This window comes from Leopardus geoffroyi, chromosome A1 (genome assembly GCF_018350155.1).
Source record: "Leopardus geoffroyi isolate Oge1 chromosome A1, O.geoffroyi_Oge1_pat1.0, whole genome shotgun sequence".
NCBI lineage: Eukaryota > Metazoa > Chordata > Mammalia > Carnivora > Felidae > Leopardus > Leopardus geoffroyi.
This window is the reverse complement of record NC_059326.1, coordinates 7,694,403-7,712,222: the sequence shown is the minus strand read 5'-3', so window position 1 is coordinate 7,712,222 and position 17,820 is coordinate 7,694,403. Positions and strand designations below refer to the sequence as shown.

The following is a 17,820-nucleotide window of genomic DNA, read 5'->3' as shown; positions in this document are numbered from 1 at the left end:
CATGTCTAAGAATGTTTCCGAAAGAAATAAAATATAAACACAGATGCATACACATAGTCCAATATTAGAATACTTTTTTAAAAACTTCAGTAAATTATGAAAATAAGCAATAGAATTCAATTTATTATGATCAAGAAACACTCCTAATTTTAAAGTGTATCTAATGCCATCTTAAGTATATGAGTCTACTTAGCTGAGTATTACGTATGTAAGTATGTATGTGTGTGTGTGTGTGTGTGTGTGTGTGTGTGTGTATATATGTATATGTATATGTATACAAGTACATGTATTTTCACACTCAGACATAACCACTACTTGGAATTATATGGAATCCAAACAAGAGTGATCTCTCTAGATCATTCTTACTCTCTTCCTTTATACATATTCATAATTTTCAAGACTTCAAGGTTTCTCCAATGAACACACTGTTTTAGGATCAGAAATATACACATATGCATGTACACATACGTACAAACACACAAAAGAGAAAGAGGGATCCAGTCTTACCGTGGCCTGCATATGGCTTAGCACTGTCATTCAGAAGGCTTGGGGAGCTGCTACTGTTAGTCACTCTCTGCAAAACAAAATAGACAAACATTACATCACTAACTGAGAACACTCAGCCAATTCAGACGAACTCTCTGCTTCTTCCCCTCCGATCCACTTCTCACATCACTGACACTCTAATCTGACTATAAATGTTGCAACATGGATTACATTAATTCATGTAAAAATGTCCAAATACTCTCTATAACACATCAGATGAAAATTTTACTCACTAGCCAGATATTTAAAGCCAAAGTGGCACACCTATTTTGAATTGCACTTCCATATTATTAGCTTGGGCAACGCATGTAACTATTCAGCCTCCCGGTCTATAAAATATAAATTTCAACATCCATCTGAGAAGACGTAAAAGTCAACAAACGCTTTCTAATAGCCTCTCCCGGTGTGTATTAGCCTTCATACACCTTATAGATTCTATAAAATTAGGCTATTCTCGGTTCTCTCAACATGTTCATTGCTTTCTTACACTCCATACCCTCTACAGTCTCTCCATCCTGAAAGGCCTTCACTCCATACCCACAAAACACATAGAGGAGTGAAAACTAGTCTCTTTCCATCTGTCTTCTACATACCCCACTGTCCTCCCACCCCATCCTACCCTTGAAAGCTCACACAGACTCCAACTGTATCCCACCAACCTCATCAATCCCGAAAACCTTCCCTCATACTCAACAAGTTTAGGAATAAATGAAGACCCTAGACATCCCCTGACACTGGAATAAACTTCACTGTTTAGTGCCATGTAAATTCAGACTAAGGATACCTGCATCAAGGGATACTTTGTTTCCACTGGGCTTCCAAATCCATTGACCCCAATGAAGCTGGTGCTGAAATAGGAATCTGTGAGACTTGTATCAGTTAAAGCACCTCCATCTATTCCAGGAACTGAAAGAAAAGGAAAATTCGAGCATTTTAATTATTTGGAAGTACAAAATACTGATGTAGTTTCTGTGTCTCTAATAGATGTTAAAGTCTCAAATCTCTGTCACACTTCCTTTTATTTATCTGTTCATAACAGAAGGCAGGACCAAATAAAATTGGCTCAGCTCTAAACATTTGTTGAACAATGCTCAAGTTGACGGACTTTTTTCCCACAGAGATAGTATTTTATTTTGTATTAGTATGTAAGCACCAAACATAACATGAAGAAACAAACCACACTTGCATTTCATTTTCTCAAGTTTTCTTTCTTTAACTTTGCAAGAAGACAGAATACAAACACTGCAACTGAATCTTCAGAGGAGAAACAGATGGAAGTTTCTCAGGACTGTTCTCTCAATACATCGTATAAAATAGACCAGCAGTCTCACATTAACGCATAATTCAGTAAAAACAATTCTGCAGTGTAGCAATAGGATAGAGTTCAGAAATACAGACAAGCTGTTGATTTTAGGATAGGTTAATACAAAACGATTGTTAAGTAGTATGACAATCCATCATATATCCACAAAGTAATGGACAATATGGTTTAGATGCTACCTCCTGGTAATTACTTGGAATGTTGCTATTTTCTAAGCTGATAGTTAAGTACAAAACCATATGCTTTACAAATCAGCTAAGCTCCAAGTAGGATTGTCCTCTTCTGGGCACAGCCTCTGAGAACCAGTGAAACCACTCCCACCCCCAACTAAGCAAACTAAGAGAATGCTGATAGTTGGATGTAGGGTGCTATGATCTGAATGTCTGTACAACTGCAAAATTCACATGCTGAAATCCTAACCCCCAAAGATAATGGTATTAGGAGGCAGGGCCTTTAGGGAGGTGCGTAGGTCATGGGAGTGGAGGTCTCAGGAAATGAGATTAATCTTCTTTTTCACAAGAAATCCCTAAAGACCCCTCGTCCCTTCCACCATGTTAGGATACAAGAAGGCACCCATTTAGGAAGCAGGAAGTGGGTCCTAGCCAACCACCACATAAAATGTGCCAGTGCTATGATCTTGGACTTTCCAGCCCCCAGAACTGTGAGAAATAAATTTCTGTCGTTTGTTAAGGCATCCAATCCGAAGTAGTTTATTATACTTCAGACAGACTAACACACAGGGATTCCTTGGAAAGCAAACTGAGATCATCTTTCTGGTCTATCTTTAAGACTTATATCTCAAAACGTCCACTATTAAAATGAGAAATGTATTCCTAGAAAAAAACATAGTATATATAAGGTTCTAGCCATCTGCAATTTCAAACATCCAGTCTCGAACTGTATTGCCTGCCGGTACAGCAGAACTACTGTATATGCCCAAAGGAAACGGAATCGCTATGTTGAAGAAATGTCTGCACCCCCGTGTTCACTGCAGCATTATTCCTAATGGCCAAGGCACGGAAACAACCTAGGTATCTGCTGACAGATGAATGGCTAACAAAAATGTGATACACATATACATATGCATAAAATGTGACATATACATACATACACACATACATACACAATGGAATATCACTCGGCCATAAAAAGGGAAACCCTGCCATTTGTGACACCACAGGTGAACGCTGAGGGCATTATGCTAAGTGAAATCAGTCAGAGAAAGACAAACATAGTATGTTCTCCCTTATATGTGGAATCTAAAAGGGCCAAACTTGAGGCACCTGCATGGCTCAGTCAAGCGTCCACCTTTTGATTTCGGCTCAGGTCATGATCTCATGGTTCGTAAAATCAAGCCCTGCATAGGGCTCTGTGCTGACACAGCACAGAGTCTGCTTGGGATTCTCTCTCTCCCTCCCTCCCTCCCTCTCTCTCTCTGCCCCTTCCCTGTGCATGCTCTCTCTGCTCTCTCTAAATAGATAAAGTTTAAATAAAAGGGCCAAACTCAAAGAAATAGAGTAGTACAGTGGCTGCCAGAGACTGGGGAGTAGGGGAAATGGGGCGATGTTGGTCGAATTTCCAGCTATGACAGGACTATGAGTAAGTTCTGGGGATCTAACGTACACCATGGTGACTATAATTAACAAAACTGTATTATATAATCGAAAGTTGTTAAAAGAGTAGATTTTAAAAGCTATTACCACACAAAAAGAAGTTAATTATGCGAAGAGATGAAGGTGTTGATTAACCTTATATGGTAATCATTTTGCAATATATATTTATATCACATCATCAAGTTGTACATTTTAAACTTAACAGATGTTACAAGTCAATATCTCAATAAAGCTGAGAGAAAAAAGAAATTCCATACGTATACTTCACTTTTCCCGTTTTGGAAGGAAGAGAATGGGATTTCATACTTTGAGAATACTTAAGGAAATCACTAACCTATGATACATTATTCTATATAGATCACGAAGGTCTTAACTTTCTATTTATTTTTTTACAGGCATCTGAAGAATTTACTTTTTTTTAATTTTATTTTTTTTTATTTACATCCAAATTAGTTAGCATATAGTGCAACAACGATTTCAGGAGCAGATTCCTTAATGCCCCTTACCCATTTAGCTCATCCCCCCCTCCCACAACCCCTCCCGTAACCCTCAGTTTATTCTCCATATTTATGAGTCTCTTCTGTTTTGCCCCCTCCCTGTTTTTATATTATTTTTGTTTCCCTTCCCTATGTTCATCTGTTTTGTCTCTTAAAGTCCTCATATGAGTGAAGTCACATGATTTTTGTCTTTCTCTGACTAACTTCACTTAGCATAATACCCTCCAGTTCCATCCATGTAGTTGCAAATGGCAAGCTTTCATTCTTTTTGATTGGCAAGTAATACTCCATTTATATGTATACACACACACACACACACACACACATATACATACATACACACACACACACACACACACACACACACACACACCACATCTTCTTTACCCATTCATCCATCGATGGACATTTGGGCTCTTTCCATACTTTGGCTATTGCCAATAGTGCTGCTATAAACATGGGGGTGCATGTGCCCCTTCGAAAAAGAATACCTGTATCCCTTGGATAAATGCCTAGTAGTGCAACTGCTAGGTCGTAGGGTAGTTCTATTTTTAGTTTTTTGAGGAACCTCCATACTGTTTTCCAGAGTGGCTGTACCAGCTTGTATTCCCACCAACAATGCAAAAGAGATCCTCTTTCCCCGCATCCTCACCAACATCTGTTGTTGCCTGAGTTGTTAATGTTAGCCATTCTGACAGGTGTGGTTTTGATTTGTACTTCCCTGATGATGAGTGATGTGGGGCGTTTTTTCATGTGTCTGTTAGCCATCGGGATGTCTTCTTTGGAAAAGTGCCTATTCCTGTCTTTTGCCCGTTTCTTCACTGGATTATTTGTTTTTTGGGTGTTGAGTTTGATAAGTTCTTTATAGATCTTGGACACTAACCCTTTATCTGATATGTCGTTTGCAAATATCTTCTCCCATTCCGTCGGTTGCCTTTCAGTTTTGCTGACTGTTTCCTTCGCTGTGCAGGTTTTTGGAGGTACTAACTTTTTTTTTTTTTTTTTAATTTTTTTTTTCAACGTTTATTTATTTTTTGGGACAGAGAGAGACAGAGCATGAACGGGGGAGGGGCAGAGAGAGAGGGAGACACAGAATCGGAAACAGGCTCCAGGCTCTGAGCCATCAGCCCAGAGCCTGACGCGGGGCTCGAACTCACGGACCGCGAGATCGTGACCTGGCTGAAGTCGCACGCTTAACCGACTGCGCCACCCAGGCGCCCCGAAGGTACTAACTTTTTAAAGTTACTAAGAACACATATCCTACATACCTCATGGGATGCACAAGGAGAAAAGGCATGTGGAGTACTTTTTTAAGTTTAAATGACACAAGCAGAAGACACGTTAGAGACCTTAATTACCAAGACTAGATAATTAAGTCCTTTTCACGCCTTCAATCCCTTATTTTTGCAGTCCACCAATACCACCTCTACAGTATAATAATTTGCAACCCAACGGAAGTAAGGCTGACTGTTTCTGTGAAAGCTCTATTATCGTCTCTATTATTACAACATATCTGTACAGAATGATAATCAATTCAACAATCACTGTGTAAATATGAACTGCAGTCTGAATGACAAGTGCAGCAGGGTTGATGTTTTATTTTGCAGCTAAGCAAACTGATTCAGGGAGATGAGAAAGCTTGTGCAGTCACAAAGCTAGTAAGTGACGCAACAGGGATGCAATGACAACCTCTTGATTGCATGAAACTGCCTTCCAGTTTTTAAGAAAGGGAATTATAAATCAAAAAATGAAATTTCAAGCCTGCAGTTTTATTTTTTTTAACGTTTATTAATTTTTGAGACAGAACGAGAGAGTGCACGAGCAGGAGACGGCCAGAAAGGGGGAGACAGAAGATCCGAAGCAGCTTCCACACAGCAAGCGAGATTCATGACCTGAGCCGAAATCAAGAGTGGGTAGCTGAACCCACTGAGCCACCCAGGTGCCCCTTAAGCAGTTTTAAAACTGCAAAGTCTTGATGTTAAGACATTCAAACTTTGAACCAAAGGATCTTACAGTACCTAAAGAATCAGAACTTCTACAACAGTCAGCAGTAACCCTGCCATGATTAACATATAGATGTGTATAATAATAAGCCACTTAAAAAAAAAACAAAAAACAAAAAAACCATCCTCACGGCTTAACTAAATAAATGTTCTCCTTCATCTTCAGTCTTGTCCCTTCTTGGTGAAATGGGTTTAACTTTCCAAAAAGATCACAATAAATCAATGCTACCCAAAGGGAATTCTAAAGTCAGTAAATTTGGAAAATGCTGAAAAAAACAAAAGTAAACCCATTCTTCACTGCACAACTTCTCACGGCATTGTGTCCACAATGTGAACACTGACAATTCAAAATGGAGATATACTTCCCAAATGTACTTGCCTAGAGACCCTTTCTCCATGGAGCGGCTTGAGAGCCTAGAGTTCCATAGAACAGACTCTACACAATGTGATCCCCTAACAATACTGAGCGGTTTTCCTGCGCCAAAGAAGACATCACAGACAAGATGCGGGCAATTCTTACGCTAGGTAACGAAATCCAAATTTCTTAGTCCAACATTAAAAAGCACTCAACAATCTGTTCTCAACCCATCATTTCCAAAAGGTGCCAGGTTTGAGTCTTAGTTTTGCCACTTACTAGCCACAAAGTCTCAGGCAAAATACTTAAAAAATGTAGATTATGCCATTATTTGTAAAGTGAAAATCATACCATCTACCCTGCAAACGTCAATGAAAAATTATGAAAAACAATGAAACAGCATCTGGTAAGAATCTTGATGGTTTGTATAACTCTATAATATAACCTACTAAAAACTGACTGTACAACTTACAGTGACTGAATAAAGCACATAAATTATATTTCAATAAAGCTATTTTTTCATAAATCAGTGGAGAAAAAGAGGAATTATCCAATAAATAAACTTAAAACAACTGGGTGTCCAGGGGCCCCTGGATGGCTCAATCAGTTGAGCGACCAACTCTTGATTTTGGCTCAGGTCACGATCCCCGGGTTGTGGGAACAAGCCCTGGGTTGGACTCCACACTGAGTGTGAAGGAGCCTGCTTGGGGGACTCTCTCTCTCTCTCTCTCTCTCTCTCTCTCCCTCTGCCCCTTCCCCACTCATGCTCTGTCTCTCTAAAAACTTAAAAAAAGTAAAAAATTAAAAACTGGGTATCCATCAGGGGAAAAAAAAAACGAATACAGATATTTCCAAAAGACCGAAGATTATAGTGTAATAAAAGTAAATACACACACACACACACACACACACACACACACACATCTATAAAAAGGTCTTTACAATAATCATAACTTTATTGAACTCTCTCCTCCAGTCAAAATGGTATATACTCAACTGTATTTTGAAAGCCTACACTTTACATTATGAAGTACCATCAATTCCTACACACACACACACACACACACACACACACACACACCCCTAACTCTATGTTCTTCAAGACCCAGATATATGATGAAAAGGAAAACAATCCTTGGAATTAGAGCCACGGAGTTCCAATCCTACTTTTACTACTCACTAACTAGCTCTATGACCTGGAGCAAACATCCTCTAAGTGTCATTTCTTCATCTGGAAAAGAAGGCAATACCAGCTCACTCACAGGCCTGTGGTAGGGACTCAGAGGAAACCACCTAAAAGCAAAGTGCCTCATGTCCTGTCTCGAGGGATAATCATAAATGCTTTTTCCTCTTCTGTCTCTACAATGCATTGCCCAATTATTCTAAGCTGTTAAAACCTCTACCTCTTCAGATACCATTTATACTATTTGATTATGTGTATACACACACAGACACACACATCTTTATACAGAATATATATTTTTTACATATATAAAATATAAACTTTGACCTTTTATTGCTATCTTCAACTATTTAAACATTTAAATCCTTATGTTTCTGTATTATCTACCCATCTAAACTACCTGTTAACTGAGAGTTGGGACTACTTATATTTTTTTTGGTATTCCCTAATCTACTAGCACATTTTTATGAACATTTACAATTAAATCCTCTTTGAAAATTGGTATTTTTAGAAGTTGATAAAAGATGTACTATAGTGTGAGTTTCACATCCAACCTTCAGAAAACACCCCATACAGATGGTATTAGAGCCTCCAATCTTCCTGATAAGGAAGTTGAAACTCAGAGCCACCAGGGGATGCAGGCCCAGGAAAGAGGGGCTCTTTCACCTACTCAGCAGACACTCGCACCAACCTCCTGAGCAAACACAACTGCCCGTGAGATCTTCTCAGCCAGCTGCCAACTACTGCCCTTTGACTGTTTTTAAGCAGGTTCCATGCCCACGTGGGGCTTGAACTCAAGACCCCGAGATCAAGAGGTACATGCTCTACCAGGGCGCCTGGGTGGCTCAGTGGGTTAAGCGTCCGGGTTCCAAGTTCAGCTCGGTCGTGATCTCCTATCCTACTTCATGGGTTCAAGCCCCACGTCAGGCTCTGTGCTGACAGTGCAGAGCTTAGAGCTTGCTTCAAATTCTGCCTGTCTGTCTGTCTCTCTCTCTCTCTCTCTGCCCCTCCCAGCTTGGGCTCTGTCTCTTTCTCTCTCTCAAAAATAAACATTAAAAAAAAATTAATAAAAAACTCAAAAAAAAAGTTACATGCTCTACCAAATGAGCCAGCCAGGCACCCCACCCCCACCCCCTGCTTCACAGTGTATTTAATCCGAGTCTCAGTTTCCTCCCCTAAAACAGAACAGTAACATCTACTTTACAGGTCTGCTGTGAGAATAATTCAGCACACTGGCATGCTTGGGTGATATTATGTGCCTAATGGTTACTTCTTGTGGTTTTGTGGTTATCATTTGTATCCATATATAAACCTATTTGTAAAAGTTATCTTGCCTTTTCTGATGAAAAACTAACATGTTCTTTATACAGAATACATTAGGGGAAACATTTCATGTAGTTTTTTAAAATTTTAATATAAATGACAAAAAGGTAGCTTGGAACATTTTAGACATGTTACAAAACCCATAGGAATTATCTAAAAGATAAGACTCGAATCCTTGGGGCGCCTGGGTGGCTCAGTCGGTTAAGCACCTGACTTTGGCTCAGGTCATGATCTCACAGTTCGTGGGTTCAAGCCCCACATCAGGTTCAGTGCTGACATCTTGGAGCCTAGAGCCTGCTTCAGACTGTGTCTCCTTCTCTCTGCCTCTCCCCAACTTGTGTTTTCACTCTCTCTCTCTTTCAGAAATAAACAAACATTTAAAAAGTTAAAAAAAAAAAAAAAAAAAAAAAAAAAAAAAGACTCAAATCCAAAGCAGGTGACTGAGCAAGACGTATTGGTCTATTTGAAGGGCTGGACTTCCCTCAGAAGCTCACAAACAGAAAAAGTCCAAGGGGAATCTGAGAAAAATAGTAGTTAATAGCTATAAACGCTGTATTTCCAGTCTTCATGGTAAAGTTTCTGTGCAGAGCCATAAGAGATCAATTCCACGTTTCTGATCCTCCTCCTAACTCTGAAGTATCACTAACCAACATCGGTGATAACTAGGGAAGCAAGACCTTAGCACATAGCATCAATCATAAGTCAAATGTAATTTCACGTGCATTATCCCATTTTTTTACCCACTCAACAAGCTGAACTGTGTCCTCTCAAAAGAAATGTTGACATTCTAACCTCAGTATCTCAGAATGTGATCTTAATCTCAGTACAGAATCACTAAAGATGTAATCAGTTGAGATGAAGTCACCGTTTGGGGCACCTGGGTGGTCCAGTCAGTTGAGCATCTGACTCCAGCTCAGGTACATGATCTCACGGTTCGTGCGTTCTAGATCTACACTGGGCTCGCTGCTGTCAGCACAGATCCCGCTTCTGATCCTGTCTCCCCCTCTCTTTGCCCCTCTCCTGCTGGTCCTCTCTCTCTTTCTCCCTGTCTCTCAAAATAAATAAACTTAAAAAAATAATAATAAATATTTCCTAATATGGCTTTAAAAAAAACAAAAGAAGAGGTCAAGGTCACTGTTCAGGTGAGTCCTAATCCAATATGACTTCAGACTTTATAAAAGGGGAAACCTGGACATACACACACGCAGGAAGAATGTCTTGTGAAAGTGAAAGCAGAGATCAAGGTGATGCTTCCGAGAGCCAAGGGATGCTAAAGACTACAGGCAAACCACCAGAAGCTCGGTGAGAGGCATGGAACAGATTACTTCTCACAATCCTTAGAAGAAAGCAACCCAGCCAACACCTTGATCTCAGACTTCTAAGCTCCAGAACAATAAATCTGTTATTTAACCACCCGCCACCAATAAAGCCATTTAATAAAAATAAAAGATTAGATGGGCGATTATTAACCCGATAAACATAAGCTAAGGAAAAGTATCTCTAAGTTCAGAAGTTTCTAAGTAGTCAAGATCAAAAAAAAAAAAAAAAAAAAGTAAGTTAAAAAATACCTCATAAAATAACATACCAATTTTTTAGAGCAAACCATTTCTAGTGCTAAGCTCTTCTAAGCTCTTCAGAGAAATGTTTATAAAGATTTTCACATATGGAGCACTGCTCATCATGCATCTTCAATTCAGGTGAAAAAAAACGTCTAGAAACATTTTTTATATTTGTTCTCAATGGAAGTAGAGAACAGTATTAAACCACAATCTATCTGAGTAATTCCATAAAGAGCTAAGGATGCTATTTAAATAATTCCTTTTCAGCCTTCTACCTAGACCAATCTTTCCCCCTTGAACTGTTACCCTTTTGCTTTGAAACATTCACTTCTGGTTCTGATAGATCAGACAGACAGGTACCGACAGACAGGAAATAATACCGCTGCCGTGTAAGTTTTACACGTACAACCTCGACAGTCCTTCGGGATATGTATCATCACCACCTATTCTGGTGTCGGTGCCAGAGATGAAATTTGAAACGAGAACAATCTTGCTTCAAAGGTTCCGAAAATTACTATACTACCTTCCTCTCAGTCATTCCTACAAACTCAGACTCCCATTCACAACTACCTAGTATTTAATGTCTCCGAATACGTGTGTGACAAATACTTTTCAGCTACAAACTCATTTATCCTTAATTCCTTTCTCTCTCTCATCCATCCCTTCAAGTGGCTGCTGTACCAAATCTCTCAAATGCGCCCCCTGTATTTCATTGCCACTTGCCCAAAACGGGTCCTTAGCATCTCTCCCTTCAACAGATCTTATCCTTTCCCTTGGCACAGCCTACAAGGGTGGCCACACAATCTATCATCTGGTACCACTCTCCATAATATAGCCTATTCTCCACATCAGCTGACTGCAGACCAAAAGCATGCACAACGCTCTCTCTCAAAATCTGTGTCCAGGGGCGCCTGGGTGGCGCAGTCGGTTAAGCGTCCGACTTCAGCTCAGGTCACGATCTCGCGGTCTGTGAGTTCAAGCCCCGCGTCGGGCTCCGGGCTGATGGCTCAGAGCCTGGAGCCTGCTTCCGATTCTGCGTCTCCCTCTCTCTCTGCCCCTCCCCCGTTCATGCTCTGTCTCTGTCTCAAAAATAAATAAATATTAAAAAAAAAAAAAAAAAATCTGTGTCCGTGTCCTCCTGGGATGCCTTTCTTTTCTACCAGATATGCGTCATATATCTTTCAAAAAATAGTTCAAATATTATTACCTCTTGATGAGACCCTCTACAATATCCCTGAACAGAGTTTATTATGTTTTATACCTAGAGCGTATCATACTATGCCAACATTTATACATCTCAAAATCCCTTACTGGCCTGTGCATTCACAAATGGCCAGTACCACGCATCTTTGTCTTCCCAAAACTGGTATAGTATCTGGCACAGAAGTGTCCCATAAATGTTTGACAATGAGACTCTCTAGTCAGTGCCCAGAGTATACATATACCATCAGTCAGCTGCATAAAGTCGATCTCCAGAGACAAGTTCACATTGTTTTAAAAACTGCAAGATGGGGCGCCTGGGTGGCGCAGTCGGTTAAGCGTCCGACTTCAGCCAGGTCACGATCTCGCGGTCCATGAGTTCGAGCCCCGCGTCGGGCTCTGGGCGGATGGCTGGGAGCCTGGAGCCTGTTTCCGATTCTGTGTCTCCCTCTCTCTCTGCCCCTCCCCCGTTCATGCTCTGTCTGTCTCTGTCCCAAAAATAAATAAACGTTGAAAAAAAAAAAAATTAAAAAAAAAAAAAAAAAACTGCAAGATCTATCTGGCAAACTGGCCCTTAAGGAAATTGGCATCCCTGTGCACCAAGAGAGCCACAGTAAAGCCTATGGCAAGACCAAAAAAAAAAAAAAAAAAAAAAAAAAAAAATTCCTAAAAGGGCAATTTTAGATAAATCAAGTGGCTTAACAAGTACTCAGCTGAGATCCTCGTGTTCCACACTGGAATATGTACAGTACAGTGTTTTGAACTGAAAATTAAAGATCAACATTATTACCTAGTTTCCTGAATCAGAGAGGAACACTGCAGTGCAGCACGACTGGAAAATAGCCGACTCTGAAGAGCACTACAATACTAAAGGCCTTCCAAGATACACTGGCTACAAAACTGATAATGAACAACTAATTAAACTGGGTTCTCAGGTGAAGCCACTTAATGTTTAGTACCGTCCCTTTGATTACTTACTGAGAAATGCCTTCTGAAACAGTTCTAGTTTAGGATCTGTGCCAAGATCACTGCTTTCTTCACATAATCAAAATCTGCCAATAAATGTTTTCAGAAGTCTTCCACTGATGTTGTTTTCTCAGTAGAATGAACCAGAAATGTGTTTCTAAAACCAGCTTACTCCTTGTGCAAAGTATCAGCGTAATATCATTCAAACCCATGGTTTATTGAGAACTGAGGAGTAGATTTGTTCTTTCTTTTTTTTTTCTTAATAGCAACTGTCCTCTTTTAACATACTATAAAATGTGGGGCATTAGATTTACTAACACTGCCCACTCTACCATTAAAATGTAAGCTCCACAAAGGAAAGAATCTTTTTATTTGATTACTGATGTACCTCAAAAATCTAAAACAGCAGTTGACACAGTTAGTGCTCAGTAAATGTTTATTCATCAAATAATTAAATAAAATGAATGAATCTCCACTTTTAGAGCTAATCATACTAAGTGGAAAGTCTGCCAAAATCTAAGTTTTTCAAAACTATTATCTGTTTACATTAAATCTTTTTACAATATATATCAGAGGACTGTGCTAAAATTTTTACTTTAAACGCTGCCTGGATCATTTTTCCAAGCCCTGGGAGCAGGGAGAAAATTCCCAGTCCCATCTTTGTCAAGACTCCTCCTCCGAGACAGCTGACATTGCTGTAAAGTCTATGAACCATAAAAGGTCACTATTTTAAAGGAATTGAAAAGGCCCCATCCCATTTTGGTTTTGTTCGCCTCCAATCTCATCTTTTCAATCAAGTATACAGTGAGATTCAGGAATAGCAATTTTGTTAAAAGAGTAAGTATAGGAACAGATGAACAAAATCACAAAGTTAAATCTGATGGTATGTCATGCCCTTTCCAGTTTTCCAACCCTGTCATGTTCTACCTAATTATAAATATGAAAGCAGCCTAAGGTAACTGTATCAAAAATGCAGATAAACAGTGAAAGACTATTAAACGATAACACTAGTCTTTTATTAAATATACAAACGAGATTTCCCAGCGACTATTAACAAATACTACCTCATTAAGTTGCAAAAGATGTGATTTACAAAACCATCTCTAGATAAGTGAGCCACTGGGAGAAAATCTTGCTGGGACAGATTTAATATGGATGGCTATTTCAAATATCTTATTTCAGCTAATGATGTGTAAAATACAGATTTTTTATTGACCTGTAAGTGACATGAAATATTACTTTTAGGTGTACAACATAATGATTTACTGCACAATGATTTACCACATTAAGTTTATTTGACATTAATCACTACACAGTTGCCATTCTTTTAATGCTGAAAACTCAAGAACTACTCTCTTAGCAACTTCCAAATATACACTACAGTATTGTTAACTATAGCCACCTTGCTATACATTATATACTCTCAAGATTTATTGATCTTTTAACCGTTAAGTTTGTACCTTTTGACCACCTTCAACCATTTCACTCACCCCCCACTACCTCTGGCAACTAGTAATCAGTTCTCTGTACCTAGGAGTTCAGGGTTTGTTTTTTTCTTTGTTTGTTTGTTTTTTGGTCTCACATGTGAGATCATATGGTAGTTATCTACATAGTTTTTCTTAATGTAACAAGTTTGAACCAGATTACTGAAGATTCTGTGTGCTTAACATATGTACATATCATATTTTACATAAATCTATGTGTAAATGTACATAATAAATTAAGATGTAACAGCTTAGTGGCATCGTTTGCAATAATAAAAGACTACAAACAATCTAAATATCCATTAAAAAGAATACAATATACAGCGGAATATCATGCAGCCTTTAAAAAGAGCAAGGTAGATTTCTATGCGTGGATGTGGAACAAATCACAAGACATGCAATTCAGTGAGAAAATTCAAAGTGCATTGGGCTTCCGTGTGTCTCTACCAGTATATGTGTCAGTATGTACTACAGACAGGGAACTGTAAGCATGTGGATGATTGTACAGGCAAAGAATATTTCTGAATAGATACATAGTAAGTTGGAAAGCGTGACTATCGTTTGGAGAGGGATCAGGGAACTAAGGAAGTAGGGAAACTATTTTTCACTGTGTACCATTTTATGCTATTTACATTTTTAACCTGAGCATGTACTAATTTTTAGTTCCAAAAACAAGATACTGTTTCCCATTTTTTAAGCTGTAATTTTTATAATAAAAATGTAATTAAAAACTAGCTTTAGAAAAATAGGAATACTGGGGCGCCTGGGTGGCGCAGTCGGTTAAGCGTCCGACTTCAGCCAGGTCACGATCTCGCGGTCCGTGAGTTCGAGCCCCGCGTCAGGCTCTGGCCTGATGGCTCAGAGCCTGGAGCCCGTTTCTGATTCTGTGTCTCCCTCTCTCTGCCCCTCCCCTGTTCATGCTCTGTCTCTCTCTGTCCCAAAAATAAATAAACGTTGAAAAAAAAAATTTTAAAAAAAGAAAAATAGGAATACAGGTGCCCGGCTGGCTCAGCCAGTGGTGCATGTGACTCTTGACCTCAGGGTCATTGAGTTCAAGCCTCATGTTCAGCATACGGTTTACTTAAAAAAAAAAAAAAAAAAAAAAAAGAAAAGAAAAGAAAGAAAAGAAGGAAAAAAATAGGAAAAATATCTTTATTTTTAAAGAAAAAACAGACATCAAAACAGGGGAGGGGCGCCTGGGTGGCTCAGGCTAGGCTAGGCATCCGACTTAGGTCATGATCTCACGGTTCGTGGATTCAGGCCCACAACGGGCTCTATGCTGAACGCTTGTTCAGAGCCTGGAGCCTGCTTCAGATTCTGTGTCTCCTTCTCTCTCTGCCCCTCCTCCGCTCGTGCTCTGTCTCACTAGGTCTCTCAAAAATAAATAAATGTAAAAAAAAACACAAAACAAAACGGGGGAGGGCTTTTTTATGAAGAGGATTGTTATCTACATGCCAATTAACTCAGCCAAGATAGGTGAGACCGACATGCCCCTCCCTGTACTGGAGGTTAGACTGCTGAGCAGTCCGTGTTTCTAAGACTTGTTGGGAGGGGAGGAGGATCTAAAGATCAAACATGAAGTAATTTGTTTTCTAGATCGTGAACATTTAGAAAACACAGGAGCATTTTAGAGCTGAAAGGATTCTGAACATCATAAGCCCCATCCCCCATTCTCCCATTTTACAGATTGACCACCTTAAGATCACGAGGTGATTTTGGAAGACAGCACTAAAATCAAAATCTCTGAGCCCCAGGCCTGTCGTAATTTCCATATACTGATAAGAGACACAAATACTTGCATGTATTGGCTTGTTAACAACTATATGATAACAGTATATAAAACAAACATCTTACCATATTCCATTTATATAGTCTCAGACTAAACTACTTTATAAACAGGATATAAAGTAAATTAATATGAGAAAAAAAGGTGAGAAATACTACAAACTTAAGTGTGTCTGTGTGTGTGTGTGTGTGTGTGTGTGAATTGTTTTTTTTCAAAATTCATATACTGAAGCCCTAACTCTCAATGTGAATGCACTTGGAGACAGGGCCTTTAGGAGCACAAAAGTTATTAACAACAATTAATCCCAGGCAATAAGATGAGAAGACTGGTCTACTCTGACTTTATACACTGCTGTTCCAATGGAAATTTTTCATAACTTAAAAATAAGTGAAAATCAACCCTAAAATACATACATAAAAAATAAATATTCAAGTCCATCAATAAATGCCTCAAAATCCTAGCACAAATCTTTAATATCACTTCTGGGTTACTGTAAATGCTCACAGCTTTGGGACGCAAAGCAGATATGCCTATAAAAAAGCAAACCAAAAAAAAAAAAAAAAATGCTGCTTCATAATAACGATAAATATAAATTTTCAAAGTTAAAAAAAAAAAAAGAATGCACACAACTTGGCTGAACCTTGAGAGAACTGTGCTGGGGTCAGGGGGTGGGGAGGAAACAAATCCCAAAAGATTTCATTGCTATACAATTCCATTCAAAACCATTCTTGAAACGACAGAATTATAGAAATGGGAGCAAATTGGTAGTTGCCAGGTTTGGGGAGGGAGGGAGGGAGGCTTACAAAAGGGCAACTTAAGGGTGACAAAACCATTCTGTGTCTTGACTGTGTTGGCAGGCACACCAACATACATGTGAGAAATTCCCACAGAAATACACGTGCATGCGCACACACAAGTGCAAATAAGATTAGAGAAACAGGAATATGATAAGCAGAATGTATCAATCAGTGCTGGCTGTGATACTCCAGGTATGAAACATGTTACCACTGGAGGAAAATGAGTGATGAAATGAGCTCTCTGTGTATTATTTTTTACAACTGCATTTGACTCTACATTATCTCTAAATAGAACACTAATTTAAAAACTGAAAAATCCTATAAAAGGGCAAAAATATGAAGACATTTTGCTTTATTGTGGCAATGCACTTTTATGGAAAGAAGAGGTTTACTCATTCACTGAATCTTACCTCAACTTGTGTTAACTCAGTCCTCTTTGAATATTCCTCAGAAAATTTATCAAGGCTTAATATTATCTTATACATCTCACAAGCCCACAAAAAAGAGTGCATGCTATATGAGTCCATTCCTATAAAGTTCAAAAAAGTACAAAAAAAGTGAAAAATGAATCTACAGTGTCAGAATGTAGTGTCAGAAACTGTAAGTTATATTTGGGAACTGGGGCAAACCATCTGGGATGGGACAAAAGCAGGACTTCTGGGGGTACTGATTATGTACCATTTCTTGATCTGAGTTCTGATTATAAGCCATTGTTTTCAACTTATAAAAATTCCAAAAACTTGTGATTTGTACACTTTTCCCTGGGTGTTTTACCTCAATAAAAACTTTTTTCACACACACACACACACACACACACACACACACACACACACGATTCCATAAAGCCCAAAGTATTTCTGCAGGCAGATCTACCCTATCAGAGCAGAGGAGTGTATGACCTTTCAGCTAAGGGAAACGCTGTACAATCTTACGTTTAAAGAAAAGGAAAAAATGAAAACAAAATAAAATTGTGATGCTAGATGATCAAATCCGCAAGAAAATTTAAACTTCTGATCACAATACCTCTTAGAATATGCTGTCTAGTTTAACTGCCTCATGCACTTAACAAACCAAGCCTGTTTCCAAAAATACGTCAAAGAATATAGGAAAAGGTAGAAAGCAGACTAAAAACCAAACATTTAAGGGTGAAAATTCAAAGCAGCCATTAAACCACCAACACAGTCCTC

At 38.9% G+C, this 17,820-nt stretch overlaps 1 protein-coding gene across 5 annotated transcripts in view; it reads right to left on the bottom strand.

The window, feature by feature from the left end:
* Window positions 1–17,820, bottom strand: part of PAN3 (poly(A) specific ribonuclease subunit PAN3) — a 131,646-nt gene that overhangs the window by 110,986 nt on the left and 2,840 nt on the right. For all 5 annotated transcript variants that reach the window (XM_045466000.1, XM_045465835.1, XM_045465917.1 and 2 more), the window contains exons 2-3: window positions 1,331–1,452; window positions 508–574 (exon numbers count right to left, since the gene is read on the bottom strand). In XM_045466000.1, coding sequence (XP_045321956.1) covers window positions 508–574; window positions 1,331–1,452 — 189 coding nt within the window. The remainder of the gene's footprint in view (window positions 1–507; window positions 575–1,330; window positions 1,453–17,820) is intronic.